Here is a 24,302-nt window from a genome sequence, read left to right as displayed (position 1 = left end):
TTCTGCCAACCTAGCAGTTTCGAAAGCACATAAAAATGCAAGTAGAAAAAATAGGGACCACCTTTGGTGGGAAGGTAACAGCGTTCCGTGCGCCTTTGGCGTTGAGTCATGCCGGCCACATGACCACGGAGACGTCTTCGGACAGCGTTGGCTCTTTGGCTTTGAAACGGAGATGAGCACCACCCCCTAGAGTCGGCAACGACTTAGCACGTATGTGCGAGGGGAACCTTTACCTTTACCTTGGTTCTGCAACCCAACAAGACAGACACAGACTTCAGAGGATAATTAGAACTGCAGAAAAAGCAATTGCTACCAATCTTCCATTGAGGACCTGTATACTGCACAAGTCAAAAAGAGGGCTGTGAAAATATTTACAGACCCCTCAAATCCTGGACAAAAACTGTTTCAACTCCTACCCTCAAAATGATGTTATAGAGAACTGCACACCAGAACAACTAGACACAAGAACATTTTTTTCCCAAACACCATCACTCTGCTAAACAAAGAATTCCCTAAGTCTGTACTACTATTAATCTTCTCATCATTTCTATCACCCATCGCCTTCCACTTATTACTGTAGGACTATAACTTTGTTGCTTGTATCCTTATGATTTATATTGATATTGTTCGTTTCCTGATTGCTTATTTGTACCCAGCGAATTTCAATTGGTGGAATAAGACACAAACAGATAATTATACTATTAAATTGATGGAAGAGAGAGTGCTGTGTTACTCTCTCTTAAGAACGCTAATTGATTGTGACATTTCTCCGTAGTAACAAGTCACCACAGAATGAAGAAACTTGATTTAAACTTTCTTTCATGGCTACCCAACATTTTGCAATTGTGTTCAGTTATGATTTATATTTTCCCTTTACCTAGAGTGGCTGCCTAGGAGTAAGAGATAATATCCTTTACTCACTTGCATTGATGAAAGACTGGCAAGTTTCTCAGGTTGAAACTTTTGTTCAAATGGTATCTTCCCATTGGCACTTTGAGCTGCTAACAGGGTCAGTTTTCTATAGGTATAATCTATTAAATCCAGAATGGTATCCTCTGCTGATTCACAGATTTCCTATACAAAAAAGACAAGCTATATTTTATGGAAACATCTTCCAAAATGAAGGCAAATGTCAAGATCACTTAAATTGTCTTAATTCCACCTCAGGTGGTAGATTAGTGTACTGGAAAAATGTTTCTCAGTTAAACAATCTTTGTCAATTATAATTTTGTATCTTATGACTTGGTACAATAAATTCCATCTAACATAGTTTCCTACCTTGACAGGCATGCAAAATTTTGTATTCCCAACGGCCAGCAAAATACTTTATCTGGTTTTGTATTGCTAAGGAATGAATTGTGGATTCGGCCAAAGTAAAGAAAAATGGAATTGTATTGATACTGAAAGTTTAAGAGCAATTATTTGAGAGAGATTTGCAGGGGTGATCACAACAGTACAGAAAACAGCAAGAAACCTGACCAAGGATGCATCAAGTTTGAAGATGAATCTTATCCCTTCCTTCTAGTTTATCACAGGATTTAGATAATTCAACAAAAAGGAGAGAAGTCAATTACTTGGAAGTATTAACATTATCTAAAAAATTCTCACAGATGAGCTGAACTTTCTCCATCCATTCTTGAGTCAATGTGAAATAAATATTGCTGTCCCCATTACCAATCCTTGCCTCTTCTCTAAGGCTCTGTTTCTGGAGGCATCTAATTTCCCTTGAAGTAACAGATATATTTTATACATCTTAGGGCTGCCTTTGCTATATCAGAACAATGGAAGAAGTATTATTTAATAGCAATATAGTTAAAAGTACCTTATGCCTGTCTCATTCTTGTGTTGCAGATGGGATGAAGGCAATGGCAGGAAAAATAATGTCAAAGGTATGTTTATGCCATGGTTAGGTGCAAATGAACAAAGCTGTTGAGTTTGAAATATGGTTTCCAAACAAATAAATCCCAGGCAATTAAGCACCCGAGAGTAATTACCTTGCACATTATATCAGTTCAGATCAGGTGATTCCAAAGGAGGGAAGTATATACTCATTGTTTTCCTTATTGTTTGGGGAGCACCAGATTAAAAATATAAAAGGTATAATTGTATCTCCTATTTATTAGGATCATTATAGTCAATTGGGTTTCCAGAATGAAATGATATGAAATATTGTATGAATTTGTCCAGCCCAAAATCTTAAGATACAAATAGATATTTCAAAGTCATTCCATTTTGTTTGTTTGTTTGTTTACATTTATACCCTGCCCTTCTCCGAAGACTCAGGGCGGCTTACAATGTATAGGGCAATAGTCTCATTCTATTTGTATATATTTACAAAGTCAACTTATTGCCCCCCCAACAATCTGGGTCCTCATTTTACCTACCTTATAAAGGATGGAAGGCTGAGTCAACCTTGGGCCGGGCTCGAACCTGCAGTAATTGCAGGCTTTGTGTTCTTAATAACAGGCCTTACCAGGCAGAGCTAAACCGGCCCATTTGAAAAGAAAATACTAGTAGATGAACCTATTACTATTTAAAATAAGATAGAATGCAAGGTACATACATAACTAAGGCAATAGAAGAAAATATGTTTATATCAGCAGCTCTCTTCTAGATTGAAGTTCTAATTCTTACTGCACTAACAATTTAGTTAGATAATTGTGTTTCTTCTGGAATGGTCTAAATTACGAACTGAATTTTTTATTTCAGATTTTTATTTACATCGTGAAACTATTACCTACCTTGTGAAAAAATAATGTTTCCAAGAAATTAATAATTGAAGCTTCCTGTCGCAGCTGAATAAGAGAGACAACAGAGAGAAATCAGAAATTAATACAAATATTACCATTCTCAGAAAACAAAGTAATATGGAATCAGAAATTAAAAATATTGCATTTGTGTGGCCTCTTGAGATAAATGCTACCAGGAAACATAGAACTAAAAACAGCAAAAGAATTAGACAACCTAATAAATTGTAGCTGAACACAATATGAATAATTATTTCTCCTTCCTCTTCTTTGTCAAAGTGTGAGGAAGAATTAAGAACTGTTCCCTTGTTGTGAGTTTGTGGAATCCAAAATAGACTACACTGAATGTTTCCTACTTTGTATAAAACAAGCCAACCTGTATTATATACTGAAATCCAAAATGTAAACTGATTTTCTATTATCTGAAGAGGTGCTCTCCTCTTTCTCACAGCTTTTGTTTTGACAACATTATCTTTTATATAAATTTACTGAAAATAATCTGTAACATAATGCAGAACTGTTTGTTTGTAAGGTTCACATTCTTCCTTTGAGAAACTCAGCAGGAGTTATATTGCACTCCTTCCTCTATTTTTTCACAGTAAAAATTCTATGATAGGTTGAGAAAAAACAAGAGAGGCTGAAAGTCAATGAACTTCCACAACTAAGACTGCCCTATGCCTTGACCCTCACTAGCTTTTACAAAAAAATAAGATATACATTATTACTCTAACAAATAAATATTAGAAGCATCATTTGGCAAGTAGATCTTACAGGAAGCTTTGAAATGTTCTAATAGCAAGTATTATATAAAGGCTGATTCAAAGCATTTTTCATACATACCACTAAATACAAAGGAAATGTGCTTTTTGGTTTGAAATCCTCCAATTTGCATAGTATAGGGAAGATTTTTTGCTTCCAAATGGCCACAGTAATTAATTCTTCAATGAGAGTTGGGATCTATACAGAATGGATAAATTAAATATATTGTTTGCAAGGTTGAGATCATAAATAACAGGAAACATATTATGTAGACTTGGGAAAGTTCTGTCTGATGCCTGAATTCATGTAGACAAATTAAATCCAAGCAGAAGGCTTTCTTATTTTACTTCTATTTCTGTATTCAGAAAGACAAGAAATATTATTTGTAACAATAATGTGAACATATTTTGCTGTGTAAGGATTACGTATCAGTATCTTGCTCATGCTCTCATTCTATGCATGTCCTTAGTAGGTTTGCTTAGTCATGACGTTTCTTCCAGTAGGGTTATAGTTTATGTATACAGTCAAAACCATTCATTCCAGATGAATTATTTCCTCATAATTTAACCAAAGGGCTGTAGTTAAAAATTAGGAAATTTACTAAGTGCTAATGAAGCATATTGCCCCAAAGGTGCTTTTTCAAAAGGCAACTGGACTTTGTTTTTCCTTGAAGATGTTTCGCTTCTCATCAGTTCAGAACTGAGGAAGCTTCTTGGATGAGAAGCAGAGCATCTTCAAAGGAAAACAAAGTCCAATTGCCTATTGAAAAAAACACCTTTGGGACAACATGACCTGGATGACTGAGAATCTCCATAGACAAATGAAGCATATTGTTTCTATCCTACCAATTAATTTGTATAACTAGAACAAAGGTATCCTTCCGAGGTCGGTAAAATGAGGACCCAGCTTGTTGGGGACAATATGCTGACATTGTAAACCCCTTAGAGAGGGCTGTAAAACATTGTGAAGCGGTATATAAGTCTAAGTGCTATTGCTGTATATGTTTATATGATTACATACAGTAAGATTAATTTGATTCAGAAAGTAATTGTATAAAGCTATGCATTTCTAAATATAAATACTGCCAAACACATAAATAATAAAAGAGATTTTGATCCAGATCAAGTTCATATTTATTCAGATTAATGTAGCCTTTGTCATAATATAATGATTTGCTTGTGAATAAGTGCCTAAATTCATTATACCTTGCCATTATTCACCAGAAGCTCAACAAGGATCTGCTCATGGCCAGCAGAAGCACTCAGTATGGCTTGCATGTTCAACTTTTCAATCATTTGCTGTTGCCGTAGCCACCTAGGAATTACAGTAAAAGCAGTTCACATTCAGTTCATTTCTATGGCTGGTATCCCAATATTTCTCTACAACCACTACTGCAATCACAGTCTTACATAATTCACCCTACAGTAAATGGAGGGATTTTTTCCTGCCAATGTTTTTTTTGAATCACCTATATTTTCCAGTGTAATCTAATTTTGAGAAAAATCTCAGAGATAACCTTGGCTTGCTAAAGTCAGAGATTGTATTTTCCTTGTGCAAAACTAACAGAATTTGCTCTTCATTCACTTTGGAGGGTATTTTTCCACTAATAAATACACAAACCTTGTTTCAGAGTTATTCAATGCTATCTCTCTTCCAATGGAAAGGGCACTGGTTAGTCTAATGCCCTCTCTACTCTGTAAAATCCTTTTTCTCTAAACTTCTTTTTAAAGCTGATTTGGGAAATAATTATTGCAGAAGAAGACTGAGAAAGAAAGATCTCAGATCAAATAAAAGTATGCTTTTGTGATATGGAATTGAAACACACTTTAGATAAGTGCAAACAAAATTGTGAATAAGCAACAGTGATTGCAATAATTGGCAAGTAGAAGTTTTAGAGATGTTTCAATGAATAATTTTGCTGATTGTGATACGTCAAATAAGCAGGGGGTTGGACTAGAAGACCTCCAAGATCTCTTCCAACTCTTGTTATTTTATACTATTCTATGGTTTATAATCTTCTTGTGTAATCTATATGTTGGGGTTGTTTTATGCTTGTTTGCATGATCTGCTCTTTGAATGATTTCCCCCCCAATTCTGACCTTGACTACATTAATTCAAATAGCTTGCTTTTGCTTAGCCAAAAATCAAATCTTCAGTTTCTTTTTTTAAAATGTTCCGGTTGTAAGCCATTGCTAGGTTTTATCTTTATCCACTTTCTTCTGTATCTTTTGTAGACATTGACCATGTAATGCTTCTTTTTGCCAGCATACTGTTCCTGTTTTTATTACATTATTTTGATATTCACTTTTTGTTTCCTGTACTTTTAATAAGTTCCAATTTTTTTAACCTGCATCAATTCTCCGCTGTCTTTTTCATAATCAGCCACTGCATGCTTTTCTTCTTCGGCAGTTGTTTCACTTGAAATAAACCTCTGCCTCCATTTCTATGAGGCAGGTATAATTATCAATATCGCTAAGGGAATTAATGCATAGTGAATAGTCATCAGTTTTCTTGTTTTTCTTGTCCAGGCTATCCAGTTTAGCTTGTGTTCACTAAATAATTCAAAAAATATATCAAACCACAGGGATGGCCCAGGTATTGATGGCTTTGATGGTATTTCGTACCATTTTCTCTTCCATTATGATATAAAAGTGGGTTTGTCCCAAAGTTTTGATCTTCCTTTTAGATGGAAGGGCAATTCCTAGCATAACATCTTGCCAGCCTCCCTCCCATCTTCCACTTTCAAAGCTCCTAATGCTTGTTTTTTCCTTTATCCCATACGTTCAAATACATGGGAAAACAGGACTTGAAGTCTTTTGAAAATAATAACTGCCGGCCATAAAAAGTGATTTATTTATTTTTTTGGCAAGGATAGCTCTTCCTGTAAAAAAGCTCTTTCTGTAAAAGAATAAGCAGGGAATAAGCTCGAGGAAAGAAAAGCCCGTAGCCCCGCCTGACATTCAACCCCCGAGGCAAAGCCGAAACCTGCCGTTGCGAGTTTTCCCTTGCGGCCCTTCTGTCTCCCCTTCGCACCACCTTCCCCTCCCCTCCTCTTCCTCTCCCGTACTCATGGCTTCCGATATCCCGCAGCTGGAAACTCCTGAGCGACTCCACCAAGTTCTCGGCTTCGCCCGGCAGCAAAACCTCCGGCAACAGATCCTCCATGGCGCCAGTTGACAAGCGCAAGGCCGACGCCGTTGCCGTGGTGACGAGCGCGCGCTCCCCAGGTGCCCCTCCCTCTAGCGGCGTCCCCCATCGCGCCCCAGCGTTGCAGCTTCTTCCTGCCGGCTGGCTGTGGGGAGTTACGAGCGCGATCACCAGAGATTTCATTGGCTGATTCGTTCAACGTGCTAGCCCATAAATTAATAACAGAGACATTTGGGAGGAGGGGGTTACTTGGAAATCAATCAATGGACCAGTTATTACAATACTTAGGGTTGCAGAACACGAAGTATGTGTTCGGTATGACCTAAGCATAGCTCATAAAATCATCTGCTACAATGTCCTACCCTGTCAATGACTACCTGTCAGCTTCAACCACAACAATACACGAGCATACAATAGATACAACCTTAAAGTGAACTGCTACAAACTTGATTGCAGAAAATATGACTTCAGTAACAGAGTGGTCAATGCCTGGAATGCACTACCAGACTCTGTGATCTCATCCCCAAACCTCCAAAACTTTAACCTAAGACTGTCTACCCCGTTCCTAAAAGGTCTGTAGGGAGCATGCATAAGAGCACCAGCGTGCCTACCATCCTTGTCCTAATGTTCCCTTTAGTTGTATTAATTTTATGTATTCAATTCATGCTTATACTTATATATATTATCTAATATGTACTCAACAAAATAAATAAAATAAAACAGAGCCCCATGCAAGTTAGGCTGGTCTCAATTTTATGGAACACATCTGTTTCTGTCTTTGGACTTCCCTGCTTAGTCTAGGCTGGTGGTTCTCAAACTTGCCAATGACAAGATGTGTGGACTCCAACTCTCAGAATTCCCTAGGCTCTATGAAGGAGCCCAGGAAAGTCTAGTTGTCCCCATCCATGCCCAGATTTATTTAGAGTTGGCTTTGTTTTAGCTAATGAACATGGGTTACCTATACCTAACAAATCTTGTACAACAGCAGTAAACCGCAGACTACTCGATCGCATTCTAGCCTGGCACATGATACCAATATGATCAGTGCTGACACAGCTCACTGGTCATAAACAAGGAAAAGCACTAATCTTGATTTGGAATCTCAGCAAATAGAATTATTGGTTGGATTTAAGGAGAGCATATACAAATCCCTTCAGGAAATAACTTTGATCTTTTGGAACTGTTTACTTGAGTACCTAACTTGCCTTACAGAATTGTGAACAACAATAACAACAAAATGCATCAAGAGACAGACCCTTAAAGAAGAGATGAAAGTATAAATATGAATATAGCTGCAATCAGGACAAAATAAAAATGTATTAGGTTTTATCTAAACTACTGGTAGAAGTTATATCTCTTTAATCCCTAAAGTACACAGTAGCTTGTAATTACAAGAATGCTAAAATATCCTTTTTATTCTCAAATGCAGTTTTTAAAAATCAGAATACTCCCTTGGTAATCTGAGGCTTTTCTCTTCTTGAAATGATAATATATTCAAAAATAATCTTTTATGTGCTCAACAGCTATTTTACCCCCAAAACATAAATAATCAAACTGAGTTGTATCAAGCTGGCAGAGAAAAAACCCACAAAAGGTCAATTTGAAATACTATTTAGATTCAAATCTCTTTGCCCTCTCAAGGATTATGGAGCACTCTCTAATAAAAATGACAGATTCAGAAAATATACTTTTAAAACAATAATTTCCATTAGCTTAGATACACTCAAGCACCAAATCTATGTGGCCGCGAAAAGTTGAAATTGATGACACATAATCAATCAATCAACATCAATTTAATAGAATGCAGCAGTAATAGAATGTAAAAAGTTATTCACAAATAGCATAGCACATGTGGATGTTAACATACTTTACTTTTAAAATAATGAGAAATTAGCATATTGTAAAGAACATTTGCTCAAGTAACACTTTTATTTCCAGCAATGCCTCTGAATCTTCTATGTATGTTTATGTATGTGTATGTGTATGTATGTATGTATGCAGAGCATTCTTAGAAAATGAAAATTATAGGGAAGATACAGTCCAGTGCTATATTTGAAAATGACACACCGAAAAAAGACAGCTAAGTAATGTGATTTTTTTCTGGGAGGTCTTATGAGAGAAATGTCCTCAGTATGGTTTCAAAGGAATATAGGTAGTCCTGGCTTATCATTCATTCAGTATCCATTTGAAGTTACAATGGCACAGAAAAAGGAGATTGCAACTGGTCCCCAAAGTTGTAGCCACTGCATTACCCACCCCAGTCAATGTGATTTAAGATTCCGGTGCTTGGCAACCAGTGCACATTTATAACCATTGAAGAGTCCTGCGGTCATGTGACTGCTATTTATGATTTTCACAGCCAGTTCCTGACATGCAAAATCAATGGGAAAGCCAGCAGGAAGTCACACTTCACATTGCTTCGTGACAGAGTTGTTGGTCCTAATTGTGGTCGATAAGTGAGAACCACCTGTATTTGGCACTAAAGTAGTCAGTTTGTGGTAGCACTCACATTTTATCAAAATTCCACACATATACATCAAGTTCTCTTCAGATAGAAAAGCTTTAATCGATTTAGAAGAGAAAGATATCAAATAATGAATTAGAGACTCTAAACAAATATTTTTTTTTATTTTTGCTATGTTTAGTTTCCCTTTCAATTGCTGCATTTGCATTAAATTTCCACATAAAAATATTCTGGTTTAAATGAGCTTTAGAAAATAGAAGAGACCCATCATTTTTTCTCACAGCCAGTAGTTTTGAAAAGTATACAAGGTAAATAGGTTGAGTCCAATTATATTAAATATAATTATGCTGCAGCTGTATTTCCACAGTTTTACTTCAGTATTTTACTTCCCAAAAAGAGTGTGCTTGCTTTTTATTAGCATGATTATCCATTAATCTGCAGATTTTTTTCCAAAACTCTTGAAGGATTTCAAGTGGGTATGAGACATCCAGATGCCTTTCGTTAAAAAAGAAGGCATATTGTGATAGAGAAGCATATAGTTATTAGTTAGGGGGGAAATCCAGAATGAGATAGTAATAAGCAGAATAGATTTTTCTGCTGCTGCTGAGGAACAGCAGATTAAGCGGGAGAATTTATGGTACAGCATTCCCTGCTAGGCATTTTTCCACTTCGGTTCCTTCCAAACTATTTTCAAACTATTTTATCCCTTGCTCAATACCGTAGCTTTCTGAAGTTTCTTTATACTCCTGTGTTTTTTAACACACCCTCCACAAAAAAAAGCAGCACGGTTCTGCATCTCTGCTGAGATGCAAAGAGAGTCAAATCCATTTACCACATTTTTTTTTCAGGGAGTATACAGTTTAAGCCAGGCTGCTTTTCATGAGCCAGAAGAGTCCTGGGGCCACCACAATGTCTCATGCAGCCCAATTAAAAGTTAACAGGGCATAATAATCATCCCATGTCTCGAAGAGTCTCATTTCCAACAAACAATTATATTGGGATCATTCTCTAATCTTTCATCCAATTCCCGATAGCTCATTCCTAGAGAGAAATAAAAAATAATAATGATGAAAGAGGATTAGTATTGCTTAGGCAAAATAAGGAAATTGATTTATATTTCCCAAGTAATCTAAAGATTGTCCTGGCTTTAGAATTGTTTGGTATAATGCTATTCCTATTTACTTTTAAAAATATTTTGTTTCTGCTTTCTTATCTATTAATAAGTTACTGTATGTGTTCTGAGTAAATAAATACAGGGAATATGATTCCTTACCTGTTTTACAACAAATCTCATCATAGCTATGGCAGCCAGTGTATAGTCGAGCTGGATGACTTCTTTCATCCCGAACTATTTTTACAGGATATTTCTGGAGCCGCCGAATAAGACCCTTCATCAAACCAAACTGGATGAGTTTTCTAAACATGAGAAAAATGTATTCAGAGAAAAATGCAGAAATATTTAATAACAATAGCAATAGCACTTAGACTTATATACCACTTCACAGTGCTTTTACAGCCCTCTCTAAGCGGTTTACAGAGTCAGCATATTGCCCCCAACAATCTGGGTCCTCATATCTCAGAAGGATGGAAGGCTGAGTCAACCCTTGACCTGTTCAGAATTGAACCTCTGAAGTGAACAGTGAGTTAGCCTGCAGTACTGCATTCTAACCACTGAGCCACCACAGCTCTTAAGACACTGTGCAATGCTTCTTTTTTTGCTATCCATCTAGGTAGCTGCTAAAAACAATTTTGAGATCAGCGGTATTATATGTATTGCTGGTACAGAAACGTGTACTTTTGGATTTTTTTTTCTGTACTGTACCACAGTCTGTTATTGTCCACACATGCATGGAAAATTTTGATATAAATATTGAAAGAGGTGAGAATACAAGAACCTTTTTCATACATTTCATACTCATATATGGTATTTAATAAGTTGAAACAATTATTTGGAGAGGGAATTACTCAAAGGAGAATTTAAGATCAACCAACAGGCACACAATTATCAAATTTCTGCCTGCCACAACTGGCAGACAGTATAAGAGGTACATGTTACATGTTTGATGGACACAAACAGATCATGACAATTATTTCTCTTTCCAGACATCCCTAAGTTTCTACGTTTTCTAGAACAAATGAATGCTTTGCCCAGTTGATACTAAAAGACGAGCCTGAACACTTATGCCACAAGAATGTCATTTTACGCGACTAAGTAATGCTGCTGCTACTAATCAAATAACCAGACTCTTCTTACGCACAGGTTTACTGAAAAAAATAGGATAGCAAACAAATTAAAATAAGAAACTTCATATTTTGATTTAGCCCATTATTATGTGATCTGGCAGCTGCAAAAAACAAAAGGATGTATTTATTCTGAAAATATATATATCCATTTTAAGTAAGCTGAACTGTGCTGTTTCTACTTGTCTAGATAGAGCCCTAGGAATTGTAGTTTGATGAATATACTCTCATAATGCTCTCAAGCAAAGTTCTCAGCCTTGTAGATAAGACAACAGTGATTAGATTGAAACCAGACAGATTTAGCCTTTAATTGCTCTATATGGCATATACTGTTGCTGAAATTGGTTTTCTGAAGGGAGGGGAAGCTTTCCTACCTTTCATCCACTCTCTGGAGTTGGAGGGTATAGCGGCAAATAAGATCTCGAACAGTTGTCCCAGGGCTCAATCCACAGTAGAGCTGGAAAACATCTCTCAAACTGGCTCGCTTGTGTCCTATAGAAAATAGTCACAGAACAAAATTGGGAAAGCTGCTGAAAGCTGCTTTTGTCTACCATCAAAATAGCTAAAAATTAAATAAGAACAGCATTCAATATTACAATGTGGATTGCATTTAGCCTAAATAAGGACTAAAAATAACATTCCAAGGGTGGATGCAAATTAATCTGTACTGCCAAATATAGTTAATGGAACTGCTGCGGTCAGTGCCAGTGCCAGCAATTAAATTGTTATGAGGTTTTTATTTTGGACTGAAAGTCAGCCAAGAGCAAACTAATTAATTTTATCTGCTATATATTACTCATATGACTACTACTGTCATGAAATGATTGTTTTATGAAAATATATGTTACAATAGCTTAGTAAATAGCTTAGAACATACTTGATAAGTATGAGGACAAGGACCAATTTTATACTAGTTTCTCTGGATTAGGCGGAAAATACACACTTTCCTGAAATTCAATTCAATTCAATTCAATTCCCAAGGATGTAGTCTGTACAGATACAAACAGGACTGCACTTTCAGCCATCCATGCTTCTTTACCTGGTTTTGTGACATATGAGAGACATTCATCTTGCAAGCACTTATCATCCACTAGGTCCTGAACTTTAGGAGTTGTGCAGTAAACATTTGAGTACTGTGGGCGGGAAAATAGAGATTTCAGTCAATAGTGGAAGTGTTGCAGCATTTTAGCTACAGCTGGGATTCCTATTAATTACTCATCAAAAGCATTGCAACAGAGATCATAGAGGCATATAATAATATTAGCATTACATGAAATAATCAAATAGTATCAAGTGGCATTATAGTATAGCATGTTAATTTGTAGTAATAATTAACAAATGTTTGCCTTTTGGATTATAGAACTTTCTCACTTTGATCACAGAACTTCTGCCATACCTGCAGACTAAAATCTGGAACTCTAAAATACACAGGGGTTTGTTTTTTTTTTTGTGATGAAGGGACAGATCAATCTGAGCTTTTATCAATCTGAGTAGTTCTCTGCTATCATAATCTCCAACAGACCTTTAGCCTTGCTGGGCTCTTGTCAGCAGAACAAAACCCAGGGAGCTGTGTTCTTCCCTATCCCTTACTCCTGTTAAAAAGCAATAGGCTCCCCTTCATCTGAAAATAATTAACTGATAAAGAATGAGAGCAGGGAAGGTCTGGCACACGGAAAAAATAAAGGGTCCCTTTGCCCTTATCTGATGCTCAAAAGGCCTTGATATAGATGTAGGATGAGCGTCAAAGTCAAAGTTAGAAGTTTTCTCTTCTAACATCAGCAGGTGAGGTAGGTTAGAATAGTGAATTCTTACAGCTTCTAAGACACCTCCCTTGACGCCTCAAGATAGTAGCTGAACTCTTAACATTTTTGGCAATTAGCATACATATTCTTTCCATGGTAACCATTCTTTTTCCCTCCTAAGATATGTACTTTAGATGTATTGTTTTCAAATATCAGGGACTGCTCATTTCATTAATAACTATCAGTTTTTTAAGCCTCAAAATATACTGTATGACAACTAGGGTTCCCTTTTTTATTTAAAATGGGACTAGATAATCTCCAATTTTCTGTTTTGAGGTTTCACTAAAGCAGGGGTCTCCAACCTTGGCAACTTGAAGCTGGCTGAGGAATTCTGGGAGTTGGAGTCCACAAGTCTTCAAGTTGCCAAGGTTGGAGACCCCTGCACTAAAGCCTAATTGGAAAAGATACAGGAGCTGTAGAAGACAAGAGATCAACACTCTTTCCTGTGATAATGTAACAGATTATAAATGCATGTGTCTATGCATATCCTCTAATTTCTCATCAGATTATTAGGAGCTGAAGCAGGAAGGGATTATTGGAGAAACAATTGCTCTATATGCATAATCATGCCAATATATCAACTTGATATTTTATCATCTCAGTTCATCATACTGTATGTACATTCTACTCACCTGAAGTATTGAAACAAGAGTGACCACACTGTAATATCTAACAATAAAAAGAAAGACATTAGAAAGAAACAAACATAGAAAACTATATGTATATTATAAGAAAAATCCAGAAAAGTAATAAATTATAGAGGAACCAGTATCACAAGTGATTGAATATGTGATATTAATTCAAGGTAACCTTTGAATTAATATAATCCTCCCCCCTGCCAAATGGATTGACAGAAAATAAAATATATATAAATACTGTTGACCTAGAATTGTCAAAACCACTGAAATGTATTGTGGTGGGACAGAAATTGGATCACTAAATTAAATAAACAATTCTATCAGAAGCCAGATTCTTCCATAATCCTATAAATAAATGTGTTATGTTTATGAGCATATAGGCATATGTATTTATATACTTTCTAGAAGTTAATCTTAAAAAAAAAGAGCTTGTTTGGGAGAGGCTAGGAAATCCTTAATCAAACTGTGTGCTTTTGAATCCATGTTGACTCCTGCTGACTGCCTGGACAAATTCCTGCACTGTTCCTGGCAAGTTTTCAAAAGTGGGTTGCCATTATTTTCTTTGAGGGCCAAAAGAGAATGACTGGCCCAAGGTTACCTAGCTGTCTTTGTTCCTTAGCCAAGACTAGAACTCACAGTCTTCTGGTTTCTTATCTGGTACCTTAACTACCACCAAACTGGTTCAATATTAATCAAAGCAATAACCTCTAGCTGAAAATTGCTTTTAAAGTATGTTACTAAAATAATTACATGATTTTCATTTATACAAACCATTCTCATTTATACACAAACGTTTTCCATGCAGAAATATAAAATATACTCTAATTCCTGCATACTTCCTACTTCATTCCATTCCAGAAAAAAAAGACAAAAAAATGAGTTAAGATGTTGAAAAGGTGACAAAAAGTGAGGCGAAACAAGGGAAAAAAGTGGACTGCACAAGAAAAAAAAAAACCCAAAAGAAAAATATTGTTTCTACTTTACAAGAGTTAAATTCAGACCTACAGCTGCACAGATCCATGATTTCTGGCCATTTCTGCTTCTTGCTTAATTAATGAATGTCAGATGACAATTCCACTTCTCCAATTTACAGTATGTAAATATGTGGAGAAAAGCTGTTAGTTAAATCCTATGAAAATATTAGGAAGATGATTAAAGTTGCAGAATTAGGGTAAAGAAAGAGCCTTCATGTATGATTTTTTAAAACTATGATCAAAATGGTATCAGAATAAAAATTCTGCAGCCATCAAAAAAGAATCCAATGTAAAGAGGATGTCAAAGAGTGGTTGCTGGAATGTTATATGTTACATTACGTCACAATAATGTCATGTAAAACACCCTCTTTCCTTTCCTGTAATCAATCCCAGTAGCTTTTTCTTTTGTGCACCTAGCACTTACAAAAGGTTTTGGATGGCAATTCGAACCAAATTGAGTTCCACATCTGCTTCAGCTGATATTTTCTGAACATGCCGAAATCCATCAATATATGGCAGGATCTAATGTGAGAGAGGATGCATGCAATGAATGTAAGGTTAAAAATGCATAAATATAAACAATTCTTTCCTCATAAGTTAAATTAGAAAGACAAAATAAGATGAGAAAATGTCCATATAAAAGACCATTTGATTTCAATGGAAGCGTGTCTTAAGCCCTTTCACTTTGTTTGCTTATCAAATGTATGTAGCTGCCTATCTCATGAAATAAGACTGTTGCATGTGAACTACAGTTAAGTGGATGGCTGAGGCAAGTTAAGGTCTGCTGCCAACACTTTACTAATTGCTTAATTGATCAGAATTGACAGGCGTGAACGTTAGCTTTTGGAATTTTTAAATTTTATTTATTTATTTAGATTCTATAGCCACTCATCTCAATCAATGATTCTGGGAGGCTTACAATTAAAAAAATATACTACAATCCAAACAAGAAAAGCATTTTAAAACTCTAACTAAAATCCTCTAAAAACATCCAAAATAAATGCAGCTGCTGAGATACATGGGCAGTTGACAATAACAGCCCTTAGCACATTCAGCACTGCAGGTTCAGGAACACAGCCTGATGTTTAGAGTTTTTCTAATCTCTGGAAGGATATTCCACAGAGCAGGAGCTACTGCAGAAAAGGTCTATCTTTCCCCACCAGTCAACACTGGCTGATCAGCAGCATGTCCAATCCCCAAGACTGGATGGGTACAGGCTCACAGACACATGCCATGTAGAGCTTTAAAGGTGATAATTAGTACCTTGAATTCCACCCAGAAATATACTGGTAGCCAATGTAGCTCATGCAGTAGTGGTGTTGCATGTGGCAACATCTGGCACCATTTGCTACCTGTATAGTCATTTCCTTTTGTGCAGCAGGATTTGCAGACTCTTAACAGCTGTTATCAGAATGACAAAAGCAGCATTTTAGCATTGTGCCACAAGCCTTAGCCCCCCTTGAATGTGTAATATTACGATGCACAGAGAAAATGGGAACTGTATGGGAAATTGTGAAAATGGGAAATTGTGCTGCTTGCCTCACTTTAAGAGTTCTCCCCTTTGACCGTATGTAAGCACTGCTGCTTTTGTGCTGAACAAAGATCTTAGCAAATAACTAGCTTTAGGGAAGGAATGTGTGCATATTCATATCTACATCCATATGCTTTACTCGAGTTTAACTCTCTTCATGTGCACCCAAATAACTGCATAGGTAAATTTCATTTTCAATTAACCTACCACTGATAACTAAAATACAGGTAGTCTTTGCTTAACATATGGTCGCTTAATGACCAATTATGATGGATCTCAAAAAATATACTTTCAACCAGTGGTGGGATTCAGCCAGTTCGCATCCCTTCGGGACAACGGGTTGTTAGCTTTCTGAGCAGTCTGGCAAACTGGTTGTTGGAAGAAATCATTAGGGCAGAGAACTGGTGGTTAAATGACTTGATTCCCACTGCTGCTTACAACCTATCCTTGAAGTTACCTTCCTGCATCCCAAGGCTGTCATATGATCCCATTTCAGCTGCTTGGAAATTGATTTGCTTTTAAGACCAGCTGCAGCATCCTGTGGACTTGTAACCAGGGGTGGGATTCAGCTGGTTCGTACTGGTTCAGTTGAACCAGATGCTGATTCTACTGGTTCACCGAACCGATAGCTGGCCCTTCCCGCCCCGCCTCGCCCCTCCCAGGAGTCTCCACATGGCCCATTTTGGATGCCAGGTAAGTGCAGCACCCGTGTGGAGGAATTCTGGAAACAGGGCTGTTTCCGGTATCTGGAGGGCCTCTGGAGCCTGGGGAAGGCCGTTTTCGCTCTCTGGAGGCTTGAAGAAAGCCTATGGAGCCGGGGGAGGGTGAAAAATGGGCCTACAGAAAGTACCAGAAGTCTGAAAACAGCCCTGTCTACTACTAAATGTGAGTGTGTGTGTGCGCACAGTGTACACCAAAAAGAAGCATGGGGTAAGTAGAACAGCGCATGGGGGGAGGATCAGCTGTGGCGTGCAATCTTTTTTTTTTTACTTTTAAAAGCATTTTTTGCAACCTATTCGGCCAAATAGGTTGTAAAAAATGCTTTTAAAAGTAAAAAAAAGGCTCTGAAGATCGCACAGCTCAGCTGTGATTGTCAGAGCCTTTTTTATCTTTTAAAAGCATTTTTTAAAAGCAGCAGCAAGCGGGTGACCGGGTGGACATGGGTGGGGGGGCAGGGATTTTTGGTACCGGTTCTCTGAACCACCTGCCATCACTACCGGATCGCTTGATCCGGTCTGAACTGGGAGCATTTCACCCCGGTCTGAAGTGGTGTAGGGTTTCCTGCCTAAGCAAGGGATTGGACTTGAAGATCTCCAAGGTCCCTTCCAACTCTGTTATTCTACGTCAGCGGTTCTCAACCTGTGGGTCGCGACCCTGTTGGGGGTCGAATGACGATTTGCCAGGGGTCACCTAAGACCATCGGAAATATGGAAGTATACTTGCGAGTCGAAGAATCGCAAATTCGGCTTCAGGCGCAATGGATTAAAAAAGAGAGAAATCTTTGCTCTGATGTCTCCCTCTCAAGCCAGCTGTAATCACTCCCAATCGCTAGCCTAATCTGGCTTCAGGCGCGATAAACTTAATAGGGGAGGAGTCTCCACTTTAATGGCTCCGTCCTCAAGGCAATCGCAAACAGTTCAGATCGCTAGCCAATACGGCTTCAGGTGCGATAAATTCAAAAAAACAGTTTGCCGCTTTTTTCCCCCTTCTGCGGCTGCTGAGGTGTGCTGAGATCGCTGCCTAAAAAAAAAGTTATTTTACGGTTGGGGTCACCACATCATGGGGAATTGTATTAAAGGGGTCGCAGCACTATAAAGGTTGAGAACCACTGTTCTATGTTCATTCTATTCTGTTCCATTCTAAGCTATTTTTTTGCACTAACCTGTTGAGTAGTGAGGTCCCATTGGGAATTTAAAAAGTCATCTTTATCCTGGGTGAAGACAGGGACGTCATATTCTTGAACAATGGGGGGATCAGGACGTTGCTCAATCACTTTCAGGTGAATGGTGTTTGATTCATCTACGAAAAGGGGCAATGCTTATCTCAATGCAAGATTATACTATCACAACATGCCTGCTGGAATAGAAATACATCGGACAACAATAACAGACCCTACTTTATAGGGCATAATTGAACTGGGTGTGCAATGGGAGTGCTCGCATTACAACCACAATCAAGTTTTAATGTTGAATGTACAGCAATTTTCAAACCAGTGAGTAATCGGATAACCCAAGTGAATGATACTCTCCAAACCAACAGGATAGTGTTACAGTATAGCCTATTCACCTTATTGTCTTACAGCATGTTGCACCTAGTAGTAGAGAGAATATTCAAATTATGCAAAACCCCAAGGACAATTAGTGTCTTTTTCTTAATCATGTCAATTTGTAAGAGCCAGAGTATATTTGTAAAGAACAGTAAGAACTTCCTTTAAAGAACCAACATGCAACACTGGTGGTACTTTGTGGACCCTTGGTACTTTGTGGACCCTTGATCTAAACAATGGTTGTAGCTGAGAACTGTGGAGGTACTATGCTAGAGAATACTGCTTTGGAAGATGACACCTCCCTTACCACCCAACAAATAAATAGAAACTACAGTATACTGTATGCTCAAGAACATTGGTACATAATTCTTCCTGCTCTTGAGCAAAATCATATTTTTATCTACTTTACCTGTTCATATTGAGACATATAGATGTGGAGAAGGCAGCACTAAATAATAAGTGTCCTTCTTTCTAAATGTGTTCCATGGTCTTATCTGCCCAAGAATCACAACCCTGAATTTTAATATGCTCTGTTCCAAAATATATTTTGTAACAATATGTTTGGTGAAAATACCAATAGGCAGAGTGCATTTGCCAGTAGCATTCAGTTCTTCAAGTAGAATGGTCATGATGGGTATCAATTTTTGCTTGCTCTCATCATTAGAAATGAAGCCACTTTCAAGCTAGGAAAGAGCAGAGTTGATGATCAATTACAATCAAACTATTACTAGCAGCTGTAGCATGGACCGACTGTGTGCCCCACTAAAAGAAAATACAACTTCATTCAAATAAACCTGAGCATATTTTTCACAGCAATAGTAAAATGGAAATTCAAAAATAGAATTAAGCTCTTAGGGTATCATGCATATCATTATTACAGTCACAGAGAGTGATGAAAGGGTAGGCATAAGAGATAGTGATTTGTAGATAAATGGTCTTGAGATAAACTAAAAACTGTTTGACTTTTGCAGCACACAAAATACCCCCAGGAAAGCAGCATAAATGTTTGAAGAATACTTCTGGAATAGTACAACTTTGCTGCAGGAAATGGAGTAGCAGGTATAGAAAAACAAATGTGGTTATACTTTACAAGTTTTAATCAGATAAGACTATATAATCTCCTCCAAAAGTTTCCAGAGTGCAAAGGACTAGAAGTGAAATGCCTGTTGTGATCAACTAAGAAGTAGCTATGACAGTCCATATTCATCACACAACTTCATCAAGTGTCACTCAAGGATTTAGAGGTCCAAAAAAATATATCAAGTTTGCCACTGGCTAAGCATTAGAGAAAACAAAACGAAGAGTGAAAACAAGGGTGCATCTATGTTGCCTTTTCTGTCACACTGCTTCCTGTCTGCTTGGAAGATCATCTCCCAAAGGTTAGACTGTCCTAACCCTGCTTGCATTTTATAAAGCACTGAAGACCTGGAATATGCTCCAGACTAGAGTCTGGAGGTTGGGGGAATTGAAGCTGCACTTAGAGGACTTTGATGATACTTCTGTCTGGGTTTATCACTGCCATTCACGGTTGGTTTTTACCACATTAACATTGTTTCTTGATGGTTTTAATGTGCTGTTAGCTGCCCAGAGTTGTATTTATGGGATGAGTGGAAATGAAGTATAAAAGATTTATACACACACACACACGAGCAGGAATGGATATCATATTTAGGCTATTTCTAACCTCCAGAGTAGTAAGATAACCTGCCAATTTCTTCACAATCGGTTCCAGTGCACAGGTCTTAGCTCTAGCATCACAAACGAAGCCAAGGTTGAAGTGCAGGGCGTTCCGGGTGTATTTCTTATGTTCAATGCAAACTGGGCATCCAATTAGCTTTTTTTCCATAGCTGTACTGGATTTTTGTGGAGCAGGGGAGAGAAGAGAGAGAAAACAATTAACTTTCCAGCACTCAAAATTCTGACCAATTGTATATCTTCATCAAGTAAGGCTTTTCTTACAGTGCTCCTACATAATACTCACACTGTGATAAGCTTATTTTGGAGTTCAGGTTTGGTGATGATATATACTTGCACTGTATCAAACAACTCTCGAGAAATAAAATCCTCTGGTACCTGCAGGAACAAGACAGAGCTGCAAATAATTAATAGACAAACAAATCAATAAATAATGACCTCCATGAATGACAAGCATTATGTTTTCCTTGGTCTTGGCTTCAACTCCAGTCAAGAATAGTAAAGAGCAAATCTAAAATTTTGGACAATTGATGCCAACCAGAACAGAAAATAACAAATGAGACAGGTAGCTTTTGCACAACTGACCTGATATGTTATTTTAGGCCCCAGTGTTGGGTGGAATTCACTGAAAAATATACACTCAATTCTGCTGCTGATTTCCATGGTTGAAACTGAAAAAAGATGACATACACAGAAATGAATGAACAGCTACATTTGGAAAAAAATAACTCGTATTTTCTTTTAATCCAATTTCAAGGCCTGACTCCCTTGATGACTCTGCGTGGCTTACAAATAAAAAAGTTAAAAAAAAATCATAGCCAACTAGAAGGACAAAACACTCAAAACGTAACTAAAGAGGACTCCAAAACTATTCTACCCAAGGCCTGAAAGAACAACCTGGTTTTAAATAATTTGCTAAACATCATAAGCGTGGCAGTTGCATGAGTCTCTGGGGAGATATTGTTCCAAAAGGCGCAGGCACTGCAACAGAAGTTTGCCTACCTTCTGAATCCTGTAAGACAACATAGTATAATCACACAGGTCCAATAGTCATTTGTTGTTGTTAGTTGCAAAGTCGTGTCCGATCCATCGCGACCCCATGGGCAACGTTCCTCAAGACCTTCCTGTCCTCTACCATCCTCTGGAGTCCATTTAAACTCATGCCTACTGCTTCAGTGACTTCATCTAGCCACCTCGTTCTCTGTCGTCCCCTTCTTCTTTTGCCCTCAATCTTTCCCAGCATTAGGTTCTTCTCCAGTGAGTCCTTCCTTCTCATTAGGTGGCCAAAGTATTTCAGTTTCATCTTCAGGATCTGGCCTTCTAAAGAGCAGTCAGGGTTGATCTCCTCTAGGACTGACCGGTTTGATCGCCTTGCAGTCCAAGGGACTCGCAGGAGTCTTCTCCAGCACCAGAGTTCAAAGGCCTCAATTCTTTGGCGCTCAGCCTTTCTTATGGTCCAACCTTCACAGCCATACATTGCAACTGGGAAAACCATAGCCTTGACTATATGCACTTTCATTTAGTCATTTAGGGCAGGCTGATTTAACAGGCTTTACGGGTAGTTTGGCACCAGTGAGTCAAAAAAGCATTCAGAAAGTGATCTGACCACAGCAATGGACTAATAATAATGTCCTCCAGAATCAGATGATATCTCATCTGCCCCAAGAGAAAATCCAGATCTAAAGTGTTAGCTGTTATGCATGATGTTCATGATGACTTGGGACAGATTTGTGGTTATCATGGTGGCCATAAACTCTCGAGTTGCCACAAACTCAATATCACCAACTTGACATCCTCTGAATAGACATATGCCCCAAGCCTACTGACTCACATCTAGGAAAAGCTTTACGGCAAGAACAAACATTCTTGAGGGTATGCAAAAACAAAACCATATGGAAAAATGAAGAAAGGAGACAACTGAAGAAGGCATAATGTTAAAGGAGGATATGGCTGAAGAATCATATCTCCCTTATACTATTTGGAGGACCCTGCATAGGCTGAGGACTGGAGTGTCTAGATGTAAGATCAATATGCTTAAGTGGAGGATTTTAGTGGATAACAACATACTGTGTGAATGCGGAGAAACACAGAGCCTACCCCATCTGCTGGTATGTTATCTACTACCAGAAGCATATACTGATCATGACTTATTTTTGCCCAAAGACAAAACCAAGGTGATTTCATTTTGGCAGTCTAAAGTTTGATCTAGACCAGACCTGGGCAAATTAAGGCCCGCGGGCCACATCCGGCCCTTTGTACGTCCCTGTCCGGCCCGCGTGAGGCCAATCATAAACACCATAAATTAAACTTTTTTTTTAACTTTTATTTTTAACTTTTATTTTGAAAAGCGTTACGTTCAATAATTGTTTTTCTTATTTAACCAATAGACCACAGTTTCACATAACCTAATATACATATTTACAGAGTGCTTTATTCTTCTGATTATCAGTAACAGCTATTCAAAATATTTAATTTAAGTATTTTACAATGAAAGAAAGTTGGTGGCCCTCTGACACAATTCAGGCTTCTCATGCGGCCCCTGATAAAAATTAATTGCCCACCCCTGATCTAGACAAAGAAAAAGAAGAAAATCACCAGCTGGTAAATTGATGTCCCAATAGGAGCCGAGATGCTGTGAATCCCTGGGTTTTATACCCCCTCTGGCTTTGAACTTCCTGGGGCACAGGAAGAGTACCCTGATTGGTTGCTGTGAGAGGTCATAGCTAGCGGTGCTGGCTGATGTAATCTCCCCAGGTGCCATATGGGGGGTTTCTGTTGCTAGATGGGTCCTATTGTATTGCAGATGATGGTCCATTGACAAAAGGGGGTGGTAATTGGGTTTCTTCCTCTGGCCCATTGATAAAGGGGTGGGGGGGGAGGACAAGAAGGTGGGAGCTGCTTCGTCTTTGAAACATGCTTCTCCATTCCTCATCCAGGGAAATATATTTTGCCTTTTTAATATTTCCCAAAATATCTCATTCTTCTAGGAGAGGGGTGGGTGCTAACTTCCTACAAATCAATAATCAAGCTGCCTATGAAGTTACAGGGCATTATTGATCAAGAAAGGCCTATTTAATGCACGAAACTAACAGAAACTAACAGAAAGCTCCCTAAACTTGGGGTTCACGTAAACTCCTAAAATCCCCGCCAGATAGCGTGCCTAGGGAGGGAGGAATCGGGAGCCTTCACAGGCCCTCTTCCTCTCTCTCAGGTAGCCAAAGACCATCCCGCAGGTTCTGCACCTACCGGAAGAGCACGGCCAAAGCACGCATGTGCAAGGCCAACTCCGACTGGGCGAGCAAAAGAGCTGAGGGAGGAGGGAGCGATCTCACAGCGCCTGCGTCCTGGAGAAAAAAAAAGACAACTTTCCTGCAGATCTCAGTTCGCAAACGTGCTCCCCGACCTTGGCCGCCGGCAACCATACAGCACTAAAAGCTGATACCAGAAGGGTAGTTACGAACGTGCAATGCTTGTCACGTGTCGCGCAGTGAGCTGTCTTCGGAAAGGGTTCTCCAGTTGATAGGCAGCGCGGCTCAGCCTCTCCGACGCAGAGCCCGGCCGCCAGGGTAGGAGGAACGTATGACAAGCTGGGTGGACTTGCCCAATCAAAAGGCACCCGAGACTTCCTTGGCTTCCACCGGAGTTGATGCTCCTGTGCGATGCTGCTGTTCTCGGCGGAGGTGAGTTCTTTAGAATCTCCCCAAGCCAAGACGGTTGGATTGGAGCTGGGAGAGGGATGCTTTTCTCAAAGGCGGTGGGCGGATTAGGGCAGATCTGCCGAAGGGGATGGGCTCTGCCTGGGGTTTCCAAAAAGCTTGGAGTGCCTTTTGTGGGAAAAGCACCCCGGGAACTCAAATGCTTATCATTCTGGCAAAAAGAAACTCTAGGTGTAGTCCTTGGTTGGTGGAGGCATCTCCCCACGCCTCTGGTACCACAGACCTTCTCACCTATGCCAGTTGCAATGCAAGATGTAGGGTGGGCAAAGCTGAAGGCTGCTTTGTCCGAGGAGCATGTGGGTCCTGGTGCTGTCAGATCAGG

The 24,302-nt window shown here is 38.6% G+C and overlaps 2 protein-coding genes and 1 long non-coding RNA gene across 5 annotated transcripts in view; 1 reads left to right on the top strand and 2 right to left on the bottom strand.

The window, feature by feature from the left end:
- The window catches only part of LOC131189961 (uncharacterized), a 30,603-nt gene extending 25,976 nt beyond the window's left edge, over positions 1-4,627 (top strand). The window contains exons 2-3 of the long non-coding RNA XR_009153179.1: positions 1,852-1,889; positions 2,710-4,627. This is a non-coding gene — a long non-coding RNA (uncharacterized LOC131189961). The remainder of the gene's footprint in view (positions 1-1,851; positions 1,890-2,709) is intronic.
- The window catches only part of ZMYND10 (zinc finger MYND-type containing 10), a 28,781-nt gene extending 21,864 nt beyond the window's left edge, over positions 1-6,917 (bottom strand). The window contains exons 1-5 of the mRNA XM_058166648.1: positions 6,574-6,917; positions 4,712-4,820; positions 3,588-3,704; positions 2,742-2,795; positions 922-1,074 (exon numbers count right to left, since the gene is read on the bottom strand). Coding sequence (XP_058022631.1) covers positions 922-1,074; positions 2,742-2,795; positions 3,588-3,704; positions 4,712-4,820; positions 6,574-6,836 — 696 coding nt within the window. The 5' untranslated portion in view covers positions 6,837-6,917. The remainder of the gene's footprint in view (positions 1-921; positions 1,075-2,741; positions 2,796-3,587; positions 3,705-4,711; positions 4,821-6,573) is intronic.
- A 1,513-nt stretch (positions 6,918-8,430) lies between these two features.
- NPRL2 (NPR2 like, GATOR1 complex subunit) lies at positions 8,431-23,808 on the bottom strand. 3 transcript variants are annotated; one of them, XM_058170885.1, is made up of 13 exons: positions 23,707-23,808; positions 23,511-23,608; positions 20,850-20,935; positions 20,551-20,642; positions 20,254-20,422; positions 19,144-19,252; positions 18,186-18,322; positions 15,197-15,294; positions 13,793-13,829; positions 12,398-12,491; positions 11,733-11,850; positions 10,391-10,533; positions 8,431-10,158 (listed from the first exon to the last, which is right to left on the bottom strand). In XM_058170885.1, exons 3-13 carry the CDS (start codon positions 20,925-20,927, stop codon positions 10,091-10,093), a joined length of 1,143 nt encoding a protein of 380 aa, XP_058026868.1. In that variant the 5' UTR covers positions 20,928-20,935; positions 23,511-23,608; positions 23,707-23,808; the 3' UTR covers positions 8,431-10,090. The 3 variants fall into 3 exon arrangements, with proteins under 3 accessions (XP_058026868.1, XP_058026867.1, XP_058026869.1); XM_058170884.1 differs by having other exon boundaries at positions 23,511-23,719; XM_058170886.1 differs by lacking the exons at positions 23,511-23,608; positions 23,707-23,808 and adding an exon at positions 21,267-23,497.
- Between the last annotated feature and the right edge of the window lie 494 nt (positions 23,809-24,302).

Source organism: Ahaetulla prasina, chromosome 2, assembly GCF_028640845.1.
Source record: "Ahaetulla prasina isolate Xishuangbanna chromosome 2, ASM2864084v1, whole genome shotgun sequence".
Lineage (NCBI taxonomy): Eukaryota > Metazoa > Chordata > Lepidosauria > Squamata > Colubridae > Ahaetulla > Ahaetulla prasina.
Note: the sequence above shows the minus strand (reverse complement) of the source record. Positions and strands in the feature narration are given on the sequence as shown.